Source organism: Paramormyrops kingsleyae, chromosome 1, assembly GCF_048594095.1.
Source record: "Paramormyrops kingsleyae isolate MSU_618 chromosome 1, PKINGS_0.4, whole genome shotgun sequence".
In the NCBI taxonomy this organism is placed as follows: domain Eukaryota; kingdom Metazoa; phylum Chordata; class Actinopteri; order Osteoglossiformes; family Mormyridae; genus Paramormyrops; species Paramormyrops kingsleyae.
Genome location: NC_132797.1, coordinates 21,125,190 through 21,149,632, shown reverse-complemented (window position 1 = coordinate 21,149,632; position 24,443 = coordinate 21,125,190). Strand labels below are relative to the sequence as shown.

Genomic DNA, 24,443 nt, shown 5'->3' with positions numbered 1-24,443 from the left:
TCAGATATTTCGATTTCCCAGGACAGCCACTGCCATTGTGGTAATCATTAGGGTGGATCCTGTTTATGATACAGGAACTACATGAAGAAATGTCACAGACACCTTTCACTGAAAACAAAATAATAGTAGAACATGTCTTCATGTTCAAGTCACCATGCTCTAATATTCTGGTTTCATTTATTCATCTATTGTACCAGTTCCTCGACATATATCAAATGCTGCTGATACTCACAGTGTTGGCTATTATTCTCTAATATTAACTCCATGGCTGGATTGCTGTTCTTGTTCACGATGTCATACCACTGAATTGTCTCCACGTTACACAGCAAATGGTTGCGGGTCACTTTCACACCGCCTTTTAGAATCTCTGTGTGAAACAAATGAGTTTTAATGGGGCAGCGTGTGGCTCTGTGGGTTAGGACTTGGTGCCCCCAATTAGAGGGTCGTTGGTTCTAATCCCCTTGTAGGGTGAGTGATTTTACTATTGGGGCCCTTGAGCAAGACCCAAAACCCCAACTGCCCAAGAGAAACTGGCTCTTCCTCCTTTCTGATCTTCTAAGTAAATGCATGCTTTTCAGTGACATAGAGGTACTTGTGCCCATAAATTTGCAGAGATCTGGCTATTTAAGTGTCCTTGCCAAGGGGTTGTAAAGCATTTCCACATCTTAATTAAGAAGTGAAATACTTGATGGACCATATTGACATCGATATCGAAACTTTTCCATGTTTTGCATTATGCTAGATGTGTCATTTTTCCTGTGGCCAGTCTATGATAACATTGCCTTGGTATGTATTGTCTGTATGGTGGGAACTAAGAGCAAATACTAACCTGTGAGGCTCCTCAGTGACAACTCCCTCACTCCCTTGGTGAAATTTTGCGTCTTTGTGGTGAACTGCTTCTCGTAGTTGGACATGACGGCCAGGGCGAACATGTCTTCGTAGAGGGTGTGGCCTCTTATGATCCGCAGGTTGTCCAGGGGGATGTTAGCTGCCTTGTTGAGGGCAATTAGCACATAGCCACCCACCTCCTGGACTGTCTGTTGGGGGGGGGGGGGGGGGATACTGCCTTGATTCTTCTCATTCTCTCTTGCATATGTTGAGATAAACTTTAGTGCGTTGCTACATAAATACATTAATACTTTGATGCGGCAGATATCACACTGATAAAACATGAAAAATAATAGGAAACCTCTGCTCTAAATATATGAAACATCAAAGGTCCAACGGCCAGACTCAATTGCAGTGTGTTTGGCCTCATAAAATTTTTCCTTTGGTAAGTAATCTTTAAAATAACTTTAATGCTTTAAATAACCTTAATCTGCACTTGCTTTAAAACATGTTGACTTTCAATAACATTGAAGCATTCTGACCTACTTAATAAAACATACCCACCATAATCAGACTGACCTGGATTAGGCTGCCATGCCAGGTACAGTTCACAGTGAGATATGGGGGGGTACACTTGCTTTGTACTAAGCCTACTAAGACACTTTGCATTTTAGCCAGCTGGGAACCTGAAATTCTTCTTAGCTTCACCCATTTATTTCCATCCATCCATCCATCCATCCATCCATTCTTCTATCTATCTATCTATCTATCTATCTAATCTGTCCGTCCATATTACTTTCTATATATTTATTTCATCCTTCATTCCACCCCATGCTGCCTCTGACTGTCGGTAAACATCCAATGTTAAACGTATGTGTCTTTTTTCATGTTTATGTGCTTGTAAATTGTCTTGAAATTGCATGTTATATGTTATACGAAGAAACACCCACCAAGGGTATGTTTAACATACTTACTCAATACAGATGTTTCAGATTCTGATATTGATTCTATCTACTATAGTATAAAATACCTTAAAATTTGCCTGGTCAAATGGAAAATGCATGCAGCCAGGTTTGATCCTACCTCACCTAAAGTAGCGGTGGCTCAGGATTAAAATACCATGGACTTCAGGTACCCAGAGTTACGAATTAATGTGACTCTTAATGTCTCTCCGGTGATTTCAGCTAGTTAGGGCACTGGAATAAATCACTGATTGGCTATGCCGAACCAAAAAAAAAAAAACAAAAAAACAGGCTAACGATCTCAACCAACAGAGTGTGTAAGGAGAGCTGGGGTTAAGGACATTTCAAAGCAGCCTGGAATGCAATCTGCCAGCTAATGAGGGAGGGAAGGTTCCAGAAGCAAGATGATAAATGGAGCGCAGGATGCTATGGGCACCTCTGACAGCTAACGGCATAGAGTACAAAACTGTGGGATATTATGTGAATGTACCAGAATGTGAAAGTGCTAATTTTACATATCAATCATTGCATTTTTTCCCCCCATTAACAAGGTATGCTAACAGTAATAGATCTTTCGGGTGTAAAATAATTTAACACCGGTGACACAAAGGAAAAAGGAAAAGAAGGACAGGTGGCCAAAAATATCTCCCTCTGGCACCTCTGAAGTAGCAACAGGATGACATGAGCAGCTATATAGGATTCAGCGCGTTAAAGGTACAGGCCATGAATGTAATCCTAAGTCTTTATTATAACCTGCTAATATCAGTGGTAGAAAATGATTGATGGAGGCGGATATTCTTTGATTTTCTTTTTCAGTTTTTTGTGAACCTGATTTGGGTTTTGTTGGGTTCCCTGGTTTATTCTATTCTGCCAAAATAACAGAAACAGCATCCCTTGTGTTTGCTTATGCTAAGTTTCAGCTGCACAGCCCTGAATAAACTTACTTTCCCACAATGATGAAAACTCGAGTAATGCAAACATGATATTTTTAAAACAAATTTCTGTATATTTCTGTATATAAACCAAATCCCCTTTATCCATCAAGCAAACAGCACAAAAGCTGTTTTGTTAGTTGGCATAGGATATATTACAGTGGAATCATGTAAAATTTATATTATTTTGACTGCACGTACCTGGAGAAAAGACAGATCATGGTAATCCTCAGTATAGGTGATCTCCAGGTTCTCCAGCACTACAGTGCAGTTGCTGTACATCCTCACAAGGTTCTTGTAGTGGTCATCTGGTGTCCCTAAGAGCGTCAGCTTGTTGTTGATTCCCTGGCAAACTGAATAAAACAAAACAGGGATGGAACAGGCTGGTGGTCTTTCTTCAGTGAATTTAAGGGCATTCTATACATTTACAATGATGTATTGATTTGCCAAACAAGGTGCGCTAGTGGTCGAGTAAATAAAAATACATTGGTTCCTGCTAATGCTGGGGAGACTTTATGAGAGGTTTTGAAATGGCTAACCTGACACACTGTGACATACATAATATCATAGTTTTACAGTAAGATCATTTGAACAACATGTTCTTTGAGTCCCTCAGACTCCCTCCCTTTTTCAAAGTATAAGGAAAGCTGGGCTCAGAGTTAAAAAATATTTCCCCATCCCTCCATCAATCCATCCATCCATCCCATTGTTCATTTATTCTATGTATATTGTATTCTCAGTACACTATTGGTAATAGTGCTCATGATTATATAAACAAGAAGATGATCAGTCAGTGAGCCTGCCTGGGTTCTGTGAAGATCCTTTTTGAGAATTTATTGCATCCCTCCATCCCTGCAGTTGTTGTCCCTGATTATGTGCGATGTCCCTTTCCAGTGTCTCCGTCTACACCTAGGGTGTCAAACCCAAATCCTGTCAGGCCATGTGTCTGGAAGTTCCCTTTCCAACCTATTAACCAGTACAATTAGTAGTTAATTATCTGTGGGTTTATGCTCTGTTTACACTGAGCCACTCTGGGCTGCTTCCCTCCCAGCCGAAATGCTGAAAAGTCACGACTGTTTTGCTCAGTAACTGACCAGAGGAAAAAGATTTTGTGTCTAATATAGAACATGGTGTGTGACAGAAGGGTGAGTCTTGTGTTCCAGAAGGAGTTGCTCCTGTCTGCATTCCTATAACCACTTGTTCAAAAGAGAAATGCTAAGTATCCCAAAAAAATTGGGATGATGACATCATGTGCTGTTTCAGGGTCTCCTGTCATGGAATATAACTGAAGATCAAATCTCAAAATCTCTGTCTCCATTTTTTGTTGTTTTTGAGCGGAGATCGCCAAAGACCTCAGGCTTCCTCATCACACGTTACAGTATTGCGAACCAAAACTCACTCAGTCCTCATGCAAAACAATGAAGAACTTTCATGAAATTTCTAAATCTCATTAAGTCCCCAGAAATTGCCGTGAAAAAGTATCCCTTGGTTTGAGTGAGTTTGGGAAAAACATCATACAAGCATGACATTTGTGATCTATACCGTCCTCTGACAGAATAAATAAATAATCTCAAATCTCGAACGGACATACAGCGTCCTCTAAGACACCAAATGCGGTCGCTGGTTCATATCCCAGGATTGGCAGAAGGATTTCGCCAATGAGCCCTTGAGTTAAGCCCTTAACCCCCAAAAGCTCCAGGTTCTGTCTGACCCTGTTTTTTCAACACAAAAAAGTCACTTTAGATAAAAGTGTCTGCTAAATAAGGAAAAAAGTAAAATGTAAAATACTTTTACTAGTGCTGCTAGCGACCTTGGTAAGCTTACCTGCGTCCTTGAAGTGTGAAAGTTACTATGGCTAATCGCAAATCTTCAGGGGAGAATCTTACAGAAACATGATAGTAATCACTGTTATGGGCGCAGTGGCTTGTTTGCAGTAATGAACCCAAAAGTAGCACAGAGCCATAAATATGCACAAAACCCATGACTAAGTGCACATGGATTCAATAAAAGTATAATAGAAAAAAATTATTTAAAAACTGCTGAAATAATCAGAGAGGGAAATGTTGTGTCAGGTGAACTCAAAAGCACTTTCCCTGCGTGTGAAACAGCCCTGAGATTCTGCTCCATGCCAATCCGGCAGGGAGTCCAGCCTCTCGCCAGGGGCGACCGCATAATTTTAAAATACAGGCCAGCAAGTTTGCTCAGTTTTAAAGCTTTGGAGTGGCTGAGCACCAGCAAGTCTCACGCATGCCAGAACAAAGCATTCAAAGCAAGTCCCGAGCCAAGTAATACAGCGAATTTAATAACAGCCCGAAATATTCAAACAGTACTACGTTCATCATAATAAATAGGAGGACACTTTTAAGAGATTTTAAACTGGGGAGAATCATTGATTACTACACGTAATGTATTATAAGATGGTTTCCAGACATGTTCCAGATGTGTTACATGACAGCCAGTCTGTTACAGCATCCATATCACACATCTGTTGATTCACCTTCAACAGTAATATACTGTTACTGCATTCCTCTCCAGGTAGCTGACAAATCACTTTCCCCTCGTTTAACACAGCCATACTTCACTTCCTCTCCGTTATCATGAGGCGCCCATTAAGGCTGAGTACGATATAAATTTCATCCGGTGTGGCACCTTAAATACCTCCTCATTTACTCTATGATGGATGCAGACCATGCAGAGGGAACGGATGCCACAAAATCCCTGTTTGCAACCTGAGAAGGACATTGTTACTGAGACAAGCAGGCCAGGATAATCACTAGAGTTCTGACTGTAGGATCACGTGTCGACACGCTGACAGCCGTTACAGCTACGTCTGTCGGTTCTGCTGTATGATCAGCAAAGGTCAAACTGTCCCAAATAAAAAGGTACACAATGCACTAGTGTGGAGCTGCCAGTCTGCCCCTGAATCGCGCCATATGGAAGGCTGGGCCACACAGTCATTAAAAAGGGATTCCACTCCATCTGCCTGTCAAAGACCACCGCACCCCTGTAGCCAAAACACACCCCTGCGGCACCTCGCAGGCCCTCGGAGCTTGGCACGGGCCCTCGGAGCAGGCACGGGCACCAGGGCCGCGCACTGGGAGTTGGCATCGCTCGCTCGCCACACTCTGCTTGTTTGTCTCGCAGGCTTCCCAGCCCGGCCCGCTGGGCCCGTCTGCGGACCCGCTACGCTCCGCTCTGCCGTGAACGGTGTGTCCCGGTGGGCCGCCGCGGTTCTGTCTGGATCTGCGTCTGCTTGGGATGCAACCGCCACACGGGAAAATGTTTAAATACATCTCGGCGCTATAAATACAGCCGTCAATGGGAAGGGGGGACCTAAGGCTAGTTTAGGCGTCCAAATCAGTGCCCATTCAAAAAGAGTTTAGGTGTGTTCTGCGTTTGACTATCAGATCCTGATATGAGGAAGGTGCCTGAGTCTGTGAATGGCGTGGCTAACTGTGGCACCTTCCAGTAACAAGTGCACAAATTCTTGGCATGGTGACCTGAGTGTGCATGGCGTTTATAGGCCTGCTAACGCCTTGCAGCGTGTGGTAATGCATACATAATGAAACGCCCCATAGACACTAAGGCATCATTCATTGCTTAACTGGCATACAGGGAATTAGTACATTTACTACCAGATGAAGTAATTCAACTAACACTATTAAAATTAGGGTACCACTTGTGCAGTAAAAAAAAATGTTAATGGATTTAGTGTAAAACTACGATATGTCTGTTAAAATTTTATTGAGTTGTAATGCACTTTACACTGCACATTCCCTATCGTTATTCACATGCATACTTTATATTTTTGTGTATAGCTTATGCATGTATTTTTTTACATTGCTTGCTAACTTTCTTCTTGCGTTTCTTTTACTTCTGTATTTGCATCAGTGGTGGATATGAGTGTTTTGGAACCTCATCTACTCTACAGCATGAATTTCATTGTGTAAATGCTGTACATATGACAATAAATTGCTTGAATCTTGAATCAATTTACCATTATTCATAACTCATAAGTTGGAAGGTTATGTCTTAAAATGGAGACTGACGAGTATTAGTTAAAACCACACAAACTTTAAGGGATGGGAATAGCTTGAAATAACAAAACAAACAAACAAGCAAACAAACCAAAAGAAAAATAATTTAAGCAATTAATTCCTGAAAATGAAAGATTTTCTCATGGTTTGGAATTTCTAACATCAAAACCCAGTTTTATAATGTCTGGAATATTAAATCAAAAGTAAATAAATAGATAATATTCAGAGTAAAATGTGTTTATGCCCACAAATACACAGAATCAGCCTTGTATACTTTTCCAAAATAAGCCTGGAGGCTAACATGATCTCCGATTTCAACCAAATCCAACTGCACCATTTCATCCATTTACCACAGGGAAGAGAGGTAAGTAGCCAAAAAAAGCTTTTGTTCATGATGCTGCTCACTGATATAGAGAAAGATGCTGTGCATGAGTGAGTACACATTTCAGAAAGGCGCTTTTAAACCCTAAGTCTGCACTCTGTGCTTGTGAGTGAACTGTAAACACGGACTTGGAGTTGGCTGGATGGATGCATGGCGTCCGTCTGTTAAAGCAGGTCGTTGATCCTCCCCATCTGGACACGATAAAAGGGGAAATCAGTGGGTAATGTAGGGTAGGGCTAAGATGCCGTGAGTAGCTTTCGGGGCCATAGATATTTATTAATTATAAATATGGGTCTTTACGCATGTTATAAGTGCTTCAGTGCAAATGTATAGATGAAGAGGGACATCTCAAAACTGTTTACATTTGAAATACACTTAGGTAGTTACTTAATTTGAGTACTCATAAATCAAGTACTCATAAATCCCAATAGCCTAAGCAGGGTCTATGAGATTCGGTGCACATCCCAGATGCATAAAACACAAGGAAACACCACGAATGGGATACCAGGTTACCACAAAAGCCACATGCATTCAAAAGAGCAATTCAAAGTAACAACCTTTCAGCAGAATGTTTGGATAGTGGGAGGATTCCCACGGAAACCAATCCAGGCAAGAGAAGCTGCAAAGTCTGCATGAAGAGAGCTAAAGTCACAGCTGAAGCCACAACCCAGGAGGAATGAGACAACACTGCAGCTTCATGAACTTCAGAGTGCCTGATTCAGGGTAATGCACCGATGCGTCAACTATCATAACTCATAACGCCCATCAGCGCTTACATTCTGCACTATCATTAGCCCAATAGCAATAAGAACAACAGAAGTTGTGGCAGGAAATGATCTTGATGTTTCGACTCATGGTTCATGTACTCTCTGTGAGGGGAGCACCACCATACCATCAAAATATTCCAGTTCTCACTCCGTGCCTAACGTAATATTTTCCCCCAGTCTTTATTTATCACCGAAACTGGGTATGTCATTGTGACTGGTCCGGTGCAAGCTTCCCAAAACATGTTTGCTTGGCATGTCTCGGTCGTATGGGCAGATGCCACTGCCAGTGGGGGGTTCATGGAGTGGGGGGTGGGGGTGGAGAGCAGAAGGCGGGGGACGACCACGTCCGCCTCATTTAACACGGCTCTCAGGAAAAGGCCGACTGCCACCAGAGAGTCTCTGTGTTCGCACTCGCACATGCATCTGGTGCCTAACAAAAGAAAGAGGCTTTGCACGGCAAGCTTGCAAATATTATTCTGACAAAGGACTTCATATCAAATGAAGATACATTTATCTACACTGTGGCTGATAATTTAAATTTTACTGAACATTTTAGATATCAGGCATAGGCAATTTTAGACCCAATTAAGCGGCGTAAGCCACCCCCCCCAAATAATTATTATTATGGCTAAATCCGTCTTACGCTTTCGTCCCATGTTTCTTGGGGTTATGTCATACAATTGTACCTGATATCAGGTAAAAATCTTGAATCTGAATGAAACAGGCATCAGAAAGCACATTTTATGCTTCATCCCGGTTTAGATTTTTTTTTTCCAATTTCTTGGATCTGTCTATGATTAAATTTTTTAAGGAGTGTCCATGTATTAATTGCCTTGTTTTGCCCCCCTCCTGTTATTTAATTAACCTTTTGCCTGATTACATTCCTGATTAGCGTTGAGAGTACACGCACCATGTGATCTGTGATGTGTTATTACCTATATGCCATAAACAGATCTGCTTACATGATGGAACAAACGAAATCCGGCGCTCCTGACATATTCTCGGGGGACGTCTTAGGTGAACTTAGCTCATTTACTCCTGGGCCCCTGTCAGTCATTGCTGATGATTTTTTGCTGGCAATCACAGCTTTCTTCACAGTAAAGTCACACATGGTTTCCTCTCATTAGGACACAGAGCAGAAACAAATGACTTTGCAGGGAATTACCACCTACACACTAACCCCTAGATACATGTAAACACCCAGTCATCAGCCACAGAAAATTACCTATGACAGTGTAAAGAAGAGGTAATGGAACAGAAATAATTTCCTTTTATCCATTTCTTTACCACCAAAACAGAGCCATTAGATAAACTATACAATTTTAGTTCCATCATCCATCAATCCATCCATCCATCCATCCTCAATAACCACTTACCCGGTACAGAATCACAGAAAGTTATTTTAAAGCTTATCATTAAGTTGTGCTACATGTCTTAATTGTTAATAAATGCTTTATGTTTTATCCCAGACTTCTTTTAAAATAGACATATTCTTTTTCACTTTATTTCCTTATTTTTGTGATTGTGATTTTAATATTCAATTAAATAGCATAATGTTCTGGATGGGCACACTCCTATGTACATACGAACAATTATTTATTATCTATCTAAAACACAGTAGTAGAATATAAAGGTATCCTTCCTAAAAGTGATGTTTTTATACTTTAACAATATACCAGAAAACTCGACTGAGTGATAATTGCTCTATCCCTAGCTGGGGACAAAATTCACAATTCATTCAAACGAGGTGGTTGCTGGGGAGACAGATGAAAATATTTTTTTTGTGGTTAATTCTAAAGTCCTGAATCGACTGTCTGAACCTTGATCAGCTTCAGCTAGCTTTAGCTAGGACAGGCTTGTGTCAGGTGGTTTCCCCCAATAATTTAACATGACAGCTTAATTCATATGGCAATCCGATGTACTTTAAAGAAGTGAAGCATGTTAAAATGCATCTTTAAATATCTTCTTAAATTTATGTCCCTAAATTTAATAAAACAGCGAGGTGGTCGAAGATTCTGCAGAGCTGAAAAGTGATAATCAAATGATATACGCTATTATGATGCTACAGCACCAACAATAATCAATATTAATCGATATTAAAACGTGAATGTCACTCTGCACATAACTGTAGTTTGATAAGTTGCATAAAATGGTTTCTCTAACCATCTTCTGTGCATTTCCGGTGGCCTGCAAAGGGATGTCATTAGTGATTTTGGGCCCCATGAAAGCACATCATATTGGGGCCCAACCCAGAGCAATCCAATTATTTTCCAAGCTTTTTAGGGTCCTTGGCCAGACAACCTGTCTGGTATAAAGAATTTTGATTGTGAGCATTATCAGTCATTCAACCAAAGCTAGACATTGAATAAAGAGGTATCTGACTGAAAAAGGTGTATTCTCATGTAATTTGTTTAGTAAGAAATATTCAATGTCATTTGCAAATTAGGAATTATCCTCCCCCCCCACACACACACACAAACACACATATACACACAGACACATTCATTGGCTGGTTGTTTTTGCAGCGAAGACGGCCACCCAGCGCTTCCTGTAGTTATTGTTCAGAATTTTGGCCTATTCCAACACACAGAACAGCTTGTTTTTGGTCTTGCCACAACATCTCAATGGGGTTTATGTTCAGACTTTAACTAAGCCATCTCCAAACTTATCCAGATTCCTGGATGTTGTTCTAGAATTCTTTGTGACTTCCTGGATGATTTTACACTCCTGGGGGGATTTTGGCAGGACACCTACTCCCGGGAAGATTCACTGTTGTCCTATTTAAACAGTAAGGGTCTTATTTTGGTTCACTGGGGCCTTGAGGCCTTTGAAATGCCTTTATACCCTTTTCTTACGCATCAACAATTTCAAGATCACAGCACGATGGACCTGTGGGACTTGAGTACACTCTGCCTGTTCGAAGTTCGATATCCATCGATTTACATTGATAGGGCTGCCCCAAATCAGGCCTGACTGTTTATTAAACAGCTAATGCTAAAGACATCATTATTCGGGTAGAATTAACTGGAGGGAAAACATCTTTTTCTTATAATTACAGACAGCATGTTGTTAAACTGCAAACCAAACAAATACAGGATATACTAAACTGTAGTGTATTGCTCATCTGTCAGTCTCTCTGTATGTAATTCTACAGCCCACAAAAAAACATAGACGAAATGTAAGAATTCTGAAAATTATACAAAATATACAGCAGGATGGATGGGGAGAGGCTGTGGATGTCCCAAGGCAGGGTGTGGTCAGGTGAATAATCCCACAATACATTTACAATCACTTCTTAATTATTAAGGATATTAAGTGATAAGTTACTGCAAGGGGGACATGAAACTGCGTTTCCGCTTTCTTAGCTCCCGCCTTTCTCCAAGGTCAAACATGCTGAGATAGTAACAATCTTCCTATTCTGTCCTCCTCTTGTTGTGTTTTGTGGATCTATTCCAAGTTGATGCAAATACTTTGCATTTATAATTCAGGCTTCCATTCATGAATTTTGCTTTGATGGGGTAAATGCACACTGGAAACCTTATATTCCATTATGTTGCTGTTACTAGGACCACTTGAGGATTATTTGAGAAAGGGCTCCTTGGTGTAAATATTGTAACGTTATCTTTGGATTGAAGCTCACTGAAGAGTCACACGTGGAAACCGGAGTGAACTTTCTGTTCTTTTTATGAGAGGGGTAAGAAGAGATATTAAAAGGGCTACACAAAAGTGTGGGCTAGTTTGTAACCTGGGCAAAATATTTAATTATTAAATAATATTTAAATAATTTAGTCAGCTTAGTGTTTTGGATAATAAGCTCACAGAGTGAAACTGAGAAGTCAAAAACATGTTTTTGTTCTAGCCCATGTAACAGAAAGACACAGTAATAATGATGCTCTTTCCTTTATGGTGGGTCAGTTCATATATCGCCTTTACGACGGTGCAATGGCAACGCTAATTTCTCCTGATGCTGGGTGATGTCAGCATCCTCACAGACACACGTCGAGTCTCTGTGGCGATCTTGAGGGTAAACACTTCATACAGTGTTTAACGACGTATAGCGTGGTGTTTTTTCTTTTACTAGGTTTAACCAAATAAACTTGTATTAATTTATTTTCCAATTGTTTTTTAGTTAGTTGCAGTAATTGTGTATTTACTTATTCAGTGACAGAAGTTATTTACTTATTTATTTATCATTTTCATATTTGTATCATACTCAAATTTTATTTACGATGTTTACCACTTATGATGGGTTCATTGGAACGTAACTCTTCATGAGCTGAGCAGCACATGCAGAGATGCAGATCTGATCATTTAACAATGACATCTCAAGGACCCGCAGTAGGGTCGTCCACCAACGCTGCCTGATTCTACATCATGATTTATATTTAATACTGACAGTGGGTGACGGACTTATTCCCTTCTGAATAACAGTCTCCATCAGAGTGCATAGCTGAGCCGTCTGTAGTTTGCATGTATGAGGGGAAGGCAGACGGATGTATGCTTCAAAATGACTCGCCCCCTACTCTGTAAGGCAGGCATATAGCCAGAGATGGTGTTTCCCACCACTCAAACCACGCATTTGCATGGGGCTCTAAGGCTTGGGCCCCCCCTGTTGGCCACAACAGTCAATACCCCGAAGTAGGCCCTGAAGTGACTGGGGCACCAGAAACAGCAAACACACGCCGGGATGTTCCCCCAATGATTCACTGTTCAGTTACATAGAACATACACAGTTCCTTCGCTGTTCTCTTAGGACGGTTGAATGCCATGGGCACACAGAACATGGAACACATTTTCCCAGGCATCGGCCCTCCATCACGGCTGCGGAAAATGGGCCAGGCCTGCCTAACCTCAGGAAAGCAGGCATTACTGTGCGATTATCTCCTTAGAAAGTTCTGGGCACACACGCTCGTACGCCCTCGCATCCCATAAACAGATGATCCGTCCCCACAGAGCTTTCACCCCGACAGCAAACAGGACGCGTAACGGAATGGATGGACAACCCGCCCTTTTATTTCAGGCTGTGTATCGAGTGTATCGAGGGAAGGATTAGGAATAACCCACTCAGTTCTCATACTGCTCCAGCTCTCCCACTGTATTCCCACCCAGACTGAGGTATTCCTGCAATTTCCCAACCCTGCTGAACACAGAAAGTTAACTCTACTTCGGAGAGTGTTACGGAAATGTCAGAAGCATTAAGTGACAAGTGACTACATACATCCAAACTATTTTGCTCATACTTCTTATTCTCTGATTGTTCTGCCACCCATATTACTCTGCTGAAAGAGAGAGAAAAATAATTATAATACACTGAACGGCTGACAGTAAAGTCTACAGACAGGAACGGGGAGGCGATGGCAAAATTTGGTGTCAGCTAATGATACCACCACTGGTTAGCAGAATGTTACATTGTTTTTATTTTTATCTGAAAAGCAATTCATTGGTCCACAGGCCAGATTTAATAATAATTAAAACCACATCACACACCTTGACAGAACCATCTCATAGGCTGGATCTGGATTAATTGTGTTATATTAGCTCATTATCCTGCTTAGCTAATTCCTTAAAAAGCAGCTATCCCACCGCTTAAAGTGTTCTTGTTATTTGCAATATACATGTGAGTAAGTCATATGGGCAGATTGTTCTAACAGAACAGCATACATTCGGCAGGTGGATGGTCTTTCTCCATCATCGGATTTCACAAACTAGGGCCTAAACCTGGAGCTCTGCTTCTTCAAAGGCTGCCTTTGGCAGGAGATCTCCAAGCCACCCAGGATTGGCAACATTTACGCCGGTCCCATCAGTGCGACACATTCACAGTGCATCGGGGTCCCAAGTGGTCAAGCTATAAGGTCAAATGCAATGCATCCTGGGAAGATGGCATATGTAAGCCATAAACAGAGGGCCAGGGTCTAAGGAAGCCTGGCTGGCAAGGATGGCCAGTGCATTTATACTAAAAAACTCCTGACTGTTATCTCACGCTGCTGGGTCTCCCCTCAACAGCACTGCGTATCACCAGCCAGACGCACAGGTCCAGGTAAGGGAGGCTGTTTAACAGACTGCCACGCGGCCTGCAAATTCACGCCTCTGATCTTTAATCTCCTTAATCCCCATCCTCACACACTGCTCCCCGAGGGCTAAAGAACAAATCAGCTTATAGGGAACCTCGTCAAACTCACCCTACACTTAACCCCATACCTTTGTCAGTGCAATGGTGTAGGCTTTCCTGTTTCACAACACAGACGGACGCGGTTCTAGAGACTGTGGTTAAGGGGGGTGGGGCTATGGTTTGGGGGCGTGGCTGTGGCTGAAGGGGGCGGGGTAGTGTCAGAGACTCCTCCCTCAGAGACTCTGTTTCCCTCTTTCACTGTGTTCAAATGTACCTCAGCTGCGAGCTCAAATGCAAGCTAATTGGTAGCATGTGTGCACTTTGGAGGTCACAGAAGAGGAACTGGGAGATCCAGCGACACAATTGACAGGGGACGTAAGAAGTGGGACACTACAAGGATGATGGGAAACAAATACCAACCCCCCCCCCCCCCCCCCCCAAAAAAAATAAATGTATGCAATTATTTTGAAAAATATTTATTGATTTACATTTATTGGCATTAGTTGCATGTGTTCTACATGTTTATTAACTGCATATGCATTAGTATAAAAAAGACAGAGGTAAGTGGAGCATTTATACAAGATTACCACATCACTTACTGATTCTGTGCTGACACACAGTGTCCTTAGATTACCACATCACTTCCTGTTTCTGTGGTAACACAGTGTCCTTAGATTACCACATCACTTCCTGATTCTGTGCTGACACACAGTGTCCTTAGATTACCACATCACTTCCGGTTTCTGTGGTAACACAGTGTCCTTTAGATTACCACATCTAGAGATGGGCGATCCACGTTTTTTCAGTTCCGATCCGATTCCGATACACAACTGCCGATACCGATACAGATTCCGATACAAGAGCTCTTTTTACTTTGTTATACTTTACATATTATTTTTTTTAAGCTAGTAAATACAGATGGAAAAAATGTATGACAAAAAATATTTAATTAGGCTACTACAAACATACATAACGTACTGTTCCACCTCATTTGTTTTAAGCGTTTTTGAGGCATTTGCAGTTCAATATGAATATCTTCAAAGCAAATATACACAAGTGGCGAATGCTTAAAATTTTAACAGTTTTTCTCCCATTGGCATCAGCGCAGTTACACTTTTGTTGCGATGGCAGCCCCTCTTGTATCTCAAGCAACGAGTTCGCAAAACAGTCCAATTAAGTTAGCGACTCCCAAATCATCCATTGCTTTGTTTTGTCTCGCAGTTGCGTGCGCTTTGTTAAATGGGATTTTCCATTAAACGCTATTCCCACCTCAAAACCTTATTTTACATAGATTGCAAAACGCTGTGCTTCCGATTTCTGTTAAAAGCCTAAAATACTCCCAGATCGTCACGTCTTATCTTTACGCTCCTCGTACTGCGAAGGGTATGCGCATGACCTCACAGCAGGCGGAAGTCACTGTACTCACATCCACTGAGTAGCAAAAAAGACTTAGGGGCAGTGATAGCGTTCGATTTGAATTCCGCAAAAACACACATGTAAAATGGGAAAGAGCTGTCGTGCGATTGATTGCCAAAAACTAAATAAGTAAGTATAGGACGTGGATCGGTCACGCATGGCCGATTCCCGATCCGTCAAATAGGTCTGGATCGGCGCCGATACCGATCCGAATATCGGTATCGGTGCATCTCTAACCACATCACTTCCTGATTCTGTGCTGACACACAGTGTCCTTAGATTACCACATCACTTCCTGATTCTGTGCTGACACACGGTGTCCTTAGATTACCACATCACTTCCTGATTCTGTGCGTTCGTTTTTCTCTCGGAACTCGGAAATTCCGAGTTGAGTGACATCACGTCCGACAATCTCCCGTTCAAGCTACCCACATCTCGGAACAAACATGGCTGCCTCCATGAACACGTTGCTGTGTATTGTTGCTTTATATTTTAGCAGATTTGGAGTTTTACAAATGAAGAAAATGGAGAAATTTAGATTTTTCCGAGAGACAAACAAGAAACACGAACTAGTCAAACCACATTAAAAGCTTTATAAAATATTTTAGTACATTCATAGCGATATTCTTTTTTCGAACAGTAAATAAACTACAAACAAACCAAGTCGCCATGTTGAAATTACGTCACAAGGGCAACTCGGGCAACAAAATCTTATCCGACTTCAACGTCATAAAAGGGGCGTGTTTCCGACGGGAAGTGATGTTTTTCGTGACGTATCGTGACGTTTTCATCCGAGTTCCGACTTGGAGAGTGTCACTACCGAAAATGTTACACCTACCGAAAATGTAACTTCCGCTACTACGCATGCGCACGCTAGCGACTTCTGGAAGGAGGCGTTCTATTTTTACGGCATCGCGTCACATTTCATCGTCTGTTGATTTTTGATAAGAATGTCGACAGCGAGAAGAAAGACAAGATTTAACCGGATAATGATGGAGTCCTTCGACTTTAAAAGATTTTATTCCGCATAGGCCTTTAATGCCCAACGTGCTTCAGAAGGAGCAACGTAAAATACAGGGTATGGCCATCAATTTTACAGTCAAAGGTGACATTACTTTAATGTTACCATTATGTACTACTCCCAGTTCGATGTGCTGTGAAGTTACTTAAACTAAGTCTGCTTTTTTTCTCCTTAGTCATTTCATTTCTTAATTGTATCAGTGTAATTACCACACACTCGTGTCAGTTATGGCAGTGTCTTGTGGTGCTAAATAAAGCTAATTATATTTGTTTCTGACAGACGACGGATTGTTTTTTCTTGGGCCAAACCGCACAACATAAACATTGTTTATGTTGTGCAAATAAAAGTTCTTAACTATTATTTTGGTGTGACTTTTTTTTTTTAGAAAATGCTGTACATATATCACAGCCCCTTGATAAGCAATATGGGTACACAAGATTGATATACACCCCAATTTTATTACGTTTTCTAAAGAAAAGGCATCTATTCAGCAATACCCTTGGGAAAAACCTTATGTAAGATTACTGTCAGGCACTACAAACAACGCGCACACAGATGCAAATATTACAATCGGCAAAGCAATATGGTTTAAATACCACACTAAAGTGACGGCTGAACTACAAATATAAACATCAATGACCCATTTCACAGTACGTGACCAATGAATGATGATACACGATGTCCAAGCCCTGAATCACGCAATCACGGTCTGCCGCAAAATGTGAATACATGCGCAGTATCGGGCCTGTGGAAGTGTACATTACGCATGCGTAATAAAGAAGTGCCAGAAAATGTGGTTTCGTGGACGCATGCGTGATGAATGTGCGCATGCGTAGTAGCGGAAGTTACATTTTCGGTAGGTGTAACATTTTCGGTAGTGACAGAGAGAAATAATCGAACGCACCAGACACACAGCGTCCTTAGATTACCACATCACTTCCTGTTTCTGTGGCAACACAGTGTCCTTAGATTACCACATCACTTCCTGATTCTGTGCTGACACACAGCGTCCTTAGATTACCACATCACTTCCTGATTCTGATGTCCTAAGGAGAATAATCCACATGACCACAACCTATATAACCCCCCCCCAGGAGCTCCAAGCCAAAGACAAAGTAATACACAGCCATTCACAGACCTGGAGACCTGCTGACTACCTGGTGTCGCTAAATTATTGGGAAATGAGGATCAGAAAGACAGACGACACACAAAGACAATGAGATTAGAGTAAAAATGGCTGAGAGAATGCATTTAATGTTTTATTTGCTGTTGCTTTATTGCAATATTATGTTTGTTTAAAACTGAAAAATTGAAATTGAAATTGAAAAACAAATTCTGATTAAACCCTTAGAGGGGAGGGTAATTTCTCTCTGTTCTTTAAATTTCAATTGAAAACTTTTCTCTGTGACCCGCCCCCCTTCACAATTTATTAGCTTACGAAGTAAAACGGCAGTTATGGTGCGTTCCATTTGCCCTGGGAACTCGGATTCCGAGTTGGATTCCGAGTTTCAAAGCCGGAAGTGACGACATGCGCGCTCCCGTTTCTCGGAGATCCGAGAATGATCTCGGATAACGCAGAGGATCCCGAGTTCAGAATCGAAGATGGCTGCGCCCTTTATCAACAGAAGGGAAAGTTGTAGTTTTATCCTGTTTAAGCACTACTTCTCATTTCTGGCTCATTAAATCGGTCGCACACACTATACCGTCCAACTTATCTGTGGACGTGTTGCTACGGAGTTTTATACGTGAAGCACCGCGCGTAATGTGTTATCAAGTGATATGGCTAACAATGGCTACCAATTAACCGGTCTAGAATTGGATTTCATGATTAGTCGGATTATTTGTCGGATTTAAGGTAGTTCGGGCTAATTGTAAGTGAACGAAAATAAAGGCCATTTAAACTGAGGTACCTTAAATCCGACAAGTTGTCCGGCTAAGCAAAAAATCTTGCTTTTTCATATGGGTCGATGGTATTGCTACTTCTTTGGCAAATGGAACGTATCCAACTCGGTTTTTCCGAGTTCTTACCGGATGTGACGTAATCTCGGATTCCGAAAATCGGAATCCGAGGCAAATGGAATGCACGATTAGTCTCTATAGTCAGTGACAGTCTATGTCGCCATTATCTCCCAACTCAACAGGTGAATCAAGCATCTACTCTTAATGGGACTCAGCGACATTAACATGAAAGGACGTCCTCCGTTCCTTCTCCATTCTGCTCTGACTGTCACATGACTGTCCCTGGCACAGAGCCAGGGCGCTGGTGTTGCAAGTGCAATGCCCATGATGCCAATCATATTTCAGTTATTGGCTCTGAACTGGTGTGTCTGTCTGGCAGAAATGTTGACATCTGTGCCAACGAACTCCTTATCTCTAGTAACGACCAAGTGCACAGATGCTTAACAAATGTAGTATAAATTCACCATAAGTTCACTGGCTTCTTCACCATTTTCAAATAAGTAAAAAGCACATATGTGATGAATAGAAGGCTACCTTAACTATATTTTGTGACTCAGGTTCTCTAATTGATTATAATTTTAACACTGTAACAGAAATCAATGAATGTTGTCCAACAATGCTTGTCAAAAATGAATACAAAATGATACTAAATAAACAAATAAATAAGAAAATATGTAAATATAAACACATGTTTTTTGCTCTGTGCTGGATGAGAGAGGCTCCAGGTTCCTTACAAAGCAATACTGACTGGAAGATGGATGGATGGATGGATGGTTTATGGATGGATTGCTATGTATCATTTGAATTTTATCCTGGTAGCCTTTCAATAATAATAAAAAAAACTGGTTTAAATCTTTATGCATTTCATTGTGTTTATGATCAGTAGGCAATTTGTTAACGGGGGGATGGCTCGAATAATTAATAATGAATTAAATAATCCAATTAATAATTAATTGAATGTTGAATAGACACTGAAGAAATTCATAAATTTCTCTTTTTTGTTTTACAAATATAAAAGAATGTGAAGCTGTCCTCCTCTTCTTTTCGGTGCCATTTTCTCTTCTCTATAAGCAAAGCTGCTTGCACTGACATGTGCCTCTCTTCCCGTCACGCGCTGATCGGCAATCTCGCGGGGGCCGCCAGTTTTAAAGTCCCTGCAGGTGGGGGAGTGCAGGCGAAATGTAAACAACAGGCCTTGGGATTTATCTAGCGCTGACCCCAAGGATGCTCACAGCACATGTAACGCTCTCTCTGCTGGGGGGTGGAGGGGTGCCAGGTTAGCAAGGGGGATGCATTTTTTTATATTTTGGTAACATTGAGAATGGCATCCCCCATCCCCCCTCAAACCACCCAATGTTTATGCTGCTATAACTTCATAAATGCACTTCACTGGTCAATCGAAATCGATTCTTTGCACAGTACAATTGATCATATTTCTATTTCAGCCATTGCGTTCATTTATCTAATATTAATTTCATATTTATTTTCATATTTAGCCATGCCTTCTCTTTCAGCCCTTTCTTCTATTTATGTTGAAATACATACCTCTACAGCCCCTAGTCATACGTCTACTTTGATGTTTTGCAAGTGCATTGTCTTGTTTTGTGCTGTCTAATCCCTCTTGGATGCTCTATGTTACTGACTGGATGGTACCAATAAGAATTCCTATAGCTCTGAGCATGGATTTGAGGGACCATTTAAACACAAACCCTTGAATGCAAACAAACTGTGTCAACAAGTAATAGATGTTAAATGTTGTATTTGTATATTAAGGCAACACACACATTGATTTTGGATGTAGGTTGTGCTCTCAACAGGTACATCAATGTCAGGTACTGACCAAGAACGCATTATAACCGAACAAAGAAGCTAAAATGAAAGCTGGCAGCTATCAGTAAATCCTACGCCATTATTTCAGCAGCCTCGATACACTCTACTGGTGAGGCAGCCCATACCACAGAAACATAAATAAAATAAAGAGGGTTGAAAGGAGGGTCTTGGCAACAATTTCCAAACTGACAGCTTTAAAATGCAAAGCTCAAGACTTTTGAGAAAGAATGTCATATTCCCCCTAGCAACAGCCTGCAGTTCGCTGGCACAATCTCAAAACGGTGTTATCGCTCTTGCGCCTGTCTTAGGCTCCTACGGGTCGATCGCTCTTAATTTATGGCATTGAGATATCAAGGTCAGATTAAAGGTGGGGTATAATGGTGTAATAAAAATATTCTTCATCATGCGATCTGGGAAATGAGACGGTTAACCTTGCTAGTGTTCCAATTCACCTTTCATTTGGTTGGCGACTCTTAATCAGATCGTCCGTCTTTTCCGTCCTCTCGGATCTGAGCCACGAATGGTCTCGCCCAAAGAAGAACAAAAGAATCTCTGTCTCTTGCTCGCCCAGCGGGTCTCTGTTAAATTGTATTATTATGGCTCTTTTGCAGACAAGCAGCTGAGAAAATAGGTCAGTTGGTTGGAGCAAAGTGAAGTTCCTGGAATGAAAGCTCGACATTTCTGGAGCTGCCATGGTTTTGTGTCTTGGTGTGATTTCCCATCGTTTCATTCAAAGGGCCATGAAATGGTAATTGATGTCTAAGTAAATAGAAATCTAATAGAATAACATGCTATGTTAAACTCACTATTCTCCCACGGTCATTGGATCAGCTCTGAAACAAGTAGCTATTTAGTGTCCATGATACTGAACTCTACAGTGTCCAGCAGAATGGTTTATTTTTAATTATTAAGTTAGGAAATTACATAAATACTACTGAGTGTTCACTGTCAGGCTTAACTTCTTAACTAACGTGTGCTGCAGTATAAAAATGAACACAGTTCATTTAAATAACACACAGAAGTAAATGCATAAAATTTGAAAGGATGAGATCTAATTTAAGAGAAGATCTTTAGAGACCAACTGGAGAACTACCTCTGCAAAACAAAAGCTCTGCAGAAACACAGTCCCTTGTGGAAAGCAATTCTTAATGAGATATGATATTAAAAGGCTGCTACAATATTGTTCAGTGTTTTGCTAAGCAATTAGAATACAAAGCACCCCTGTGGCCCAACAATAAATAACGAAATAAGTAATGAATAAAAGATGCATTAAAGCGACATTTAAAACATTCTAACCTCCACTGATTATTGCAACTTTTAAAATAGACCAGAGTAAATGTTATATTTCCACCTAAAAGAGAGGAATGATAATTACAAACGAGAATACTTTGATTAGATGGCATTCATTATGAGGGCATTCATTAATAAAAGTGATAACACTGATTGATTTACCCATAAAAGGCAGTCTTTCTATGTGATTACACGATGGGTGCCCTGCTCTGGGTTCTTTATGCGGAATGTTCTATGTTGTCATCTGTCAAATGTCACTAATACTGTCCCTTTGTTACAAAAGCCATTCAAAATCACACTTGCACTGTCATGTGCACAGGGCACTTTCTATTTTTTGCACATGGTTACCAGGGAAACCAAGGAGCTATTAGGCTAAAATCAAATCTCAAAACTTTGCACCGCTTCCTAAATGCCATTAAAGGCCTATGATGAATCGAGACAAAGACAAATCAGAAAATCTCGGAAACGAACTCTAACCGTATTTCAGATGGAAAAGCACACTGATGCAGCTTTTTTTTTTACAACAAATTCAGTATGGAAAGTGTAAAGTTGCAAGAAAACTGCACACTGGAAATTTTAATTTAATCAATAAGAATATAAAAGAATGAAGTGCTCCAGCTAATCTGAAGATTTCAATTGTTATTCTTGATTCTTAGAAAAAAAAAAAACAACTTAATAAGGACAGTGTCTGGATTAACATGCAAACGTATGCATTTTCTCCTTCTCAGAAAACAAGCTGCTTTGTAACATACTGTTCACCCCCATTCCCCCCCCCCCCCACCAAAAAATATATTTTCACTGAAAGCACCCTGGGCTGCACAATATCAAGTCTATACCTGCACAGAGACTGCTGTTGAGCCGGCAGGCAGTAAATGTACACAATGCCCATTTTTCAGATGCTGTGGAATTTCCCTCTGGCTGCAGCCTATTTGAATTAACCTCATAACTGCATTGTATAAATAAATCTAGTTAATTATGGCCTGCTCTTTGAGGGCTGCGTAATTTTTAAAAACAATGTTTTGAAAGCCTGCTTGGTATGGATGATTTAATTATCTGTTTTAATACATCAACTGCGGAAAGTAAAGATGTACAATGCGATATTAATTGATGGTTACGTAAAAGACTTATTTTGAATTACAGATATTTAGAATGTGGGGTGATGTGATTGTCAGTGGGCAGCACTGTACCCTCTAGCCTGCAGGGTTGCGGTTCACATCCCATCTCTGTTTCTCCCTGTATCACATGGGCTCCCCCCTCAGGGTTGCGGTTCACATCCCACCTCTGTTTCTCCCTGTATCACATGGGCTCCCCCCGCAGGGTTGCGGTTCACATCCCATCTCTGTTTCTCCCTGTATCATATGGGCTCCCCCCTCAGGGTTGCGGTTCACATCCCATCTCTGTTTCTCCCTGTATCATATGGGCTCCCCCCTCAGGGTTGCGGTTCACATCCCACCTCTGTTTCTCCCTGTATCACATGGGCTCCCCCCGCAGGGTTGCGGTTCACATCCCATCTCTGTTTCTCCCTGTATCACATGGGCTCCCCCCTCAGGGTTGCGGTTCACATCCCATCTCTGTTTTTCCCTGTATCACATGGGCTCCCCCCTCAGGGTTGCGGTTCACATCCCACCTCTGTTTCTCCCTGTATCACATGGGCTCCCCCCTCAGGGTTGTGGTTCACATCCCATCTCTGTTTCTCCCTGTATCACATGGGCTCCCCCCTCAGGGTTGTGGTTCACATCCCACCTCTGTTTCTCCCTGTATCACATGGGCTCCCCCCTCAGGGTTGCGGTTCACATCCCACCTCTGTTTTTCCCTGTATCTCATGGGCTCCCCCCTCACTCCAAAGACATGCAATTAGACTAATTAGCATGTTATTTAACATTGTTTTCATTTCAGCTGTGTTGCACCTACATCATTAATCTTGGTAACATTGTTTTTAGAATTAGCTGTCAAAGCAAAACAAGCTACAATCAGGAGAGGAGATACCTGAACCAGGCAATGGGGCTATATTTAAAACCCAGAAACTCGTAAATATTTAAGTGAGCCTGAGGATATGAGCAAACTGGTTTCTCCAAATGCATCACATAATAATTGTTATGAGTTTCAAATAAACAGAAAAAAAATAATTAAAATACAAAAAAAAAACGTGTGAAATGTGATTGTGGATTCATTATCATAATGTAATAATCTGAATCTGAAAAGTTTGCGACCTGAATCAATTTTTCCCATTTAAAATAATTATATACAAATAATTCGTTCAAACCTCAGAAACACTGAATTTTTTCAATTTTTTTTGTTTTTCTGTGACCAAGAACATAGACTTAAGTTAAAATAACCTTAATTATACACAAATAATGCTAAATTAAATAAAACAGTACAACTGAGCATACGATTGTTGGCGGGCTGGTCGCTCGAAAGATGCCAAAACACGGAACAGAACCACAAAACATTCCCCCCAAAAAATGAAACAATTACAATTAAACGACTGAGTAACAGTCAAAAACAATACAGTAATTTCGAAAATGTGATTTTTTTTTATTATACGGTACATAATATTCATACGCCTAAACAGGGCGTCCCCTGCCCCGTGAAGGACAGAATATAACACTTAAATAGGAGTTACTTAATAATTTATGTTATTCATAAAGTATTATTTTATGTATAGATATGTGACTGTTAAAAACATCACAAACATGTTTATCAATCACTGAAAGATACCGCTATAACAGAATATTCTCTCTCTCTATATTTATTTATTTTTCAGATATTCGACCTCTGAAGAGATATAGTAAAGATATACATCTACAAACAGTTTTTTATACATTCCACAACCGTTCTTGGCCATAATGTACACTTCTTCGTGTTTTGGGTGGTTCTTTGGGGCGCTTTTGGGGGATGTTTGTGTGTTCG

At 40.9% G+C, this 24,443-nt stretch overlaps 1 protein-coding gene across 1 annotated transcript in view; it reads right to left on the bottom strand.

Moving 5' to 3' along the window:
• LOC111841598 (epidermal growth factor receptor-like) overlaps positions 1-24,443 on the bottom strand; it is a 71,197-nt gene that overhangs the window by 24,171 nt on the left and 22,583 nt on the right. The window contains exons 2-4 of the mRNA XM_023807456.2: positions 2,924-3,075; positions 830-1,037; positions 233-367 (exon numbers count right to left, since the gene is read on the bottom strand). Of these exons, the coding sequence (XP_023663224.2) occupies positions 233-367; positions 830-1,037; positions 2,924-3,075 (495 nt within the window). The remainder of the gene's footprint in view (positions 1-232; positions 368-829; positions 1,038-2,923; positions 3,076-24,443) is intronic.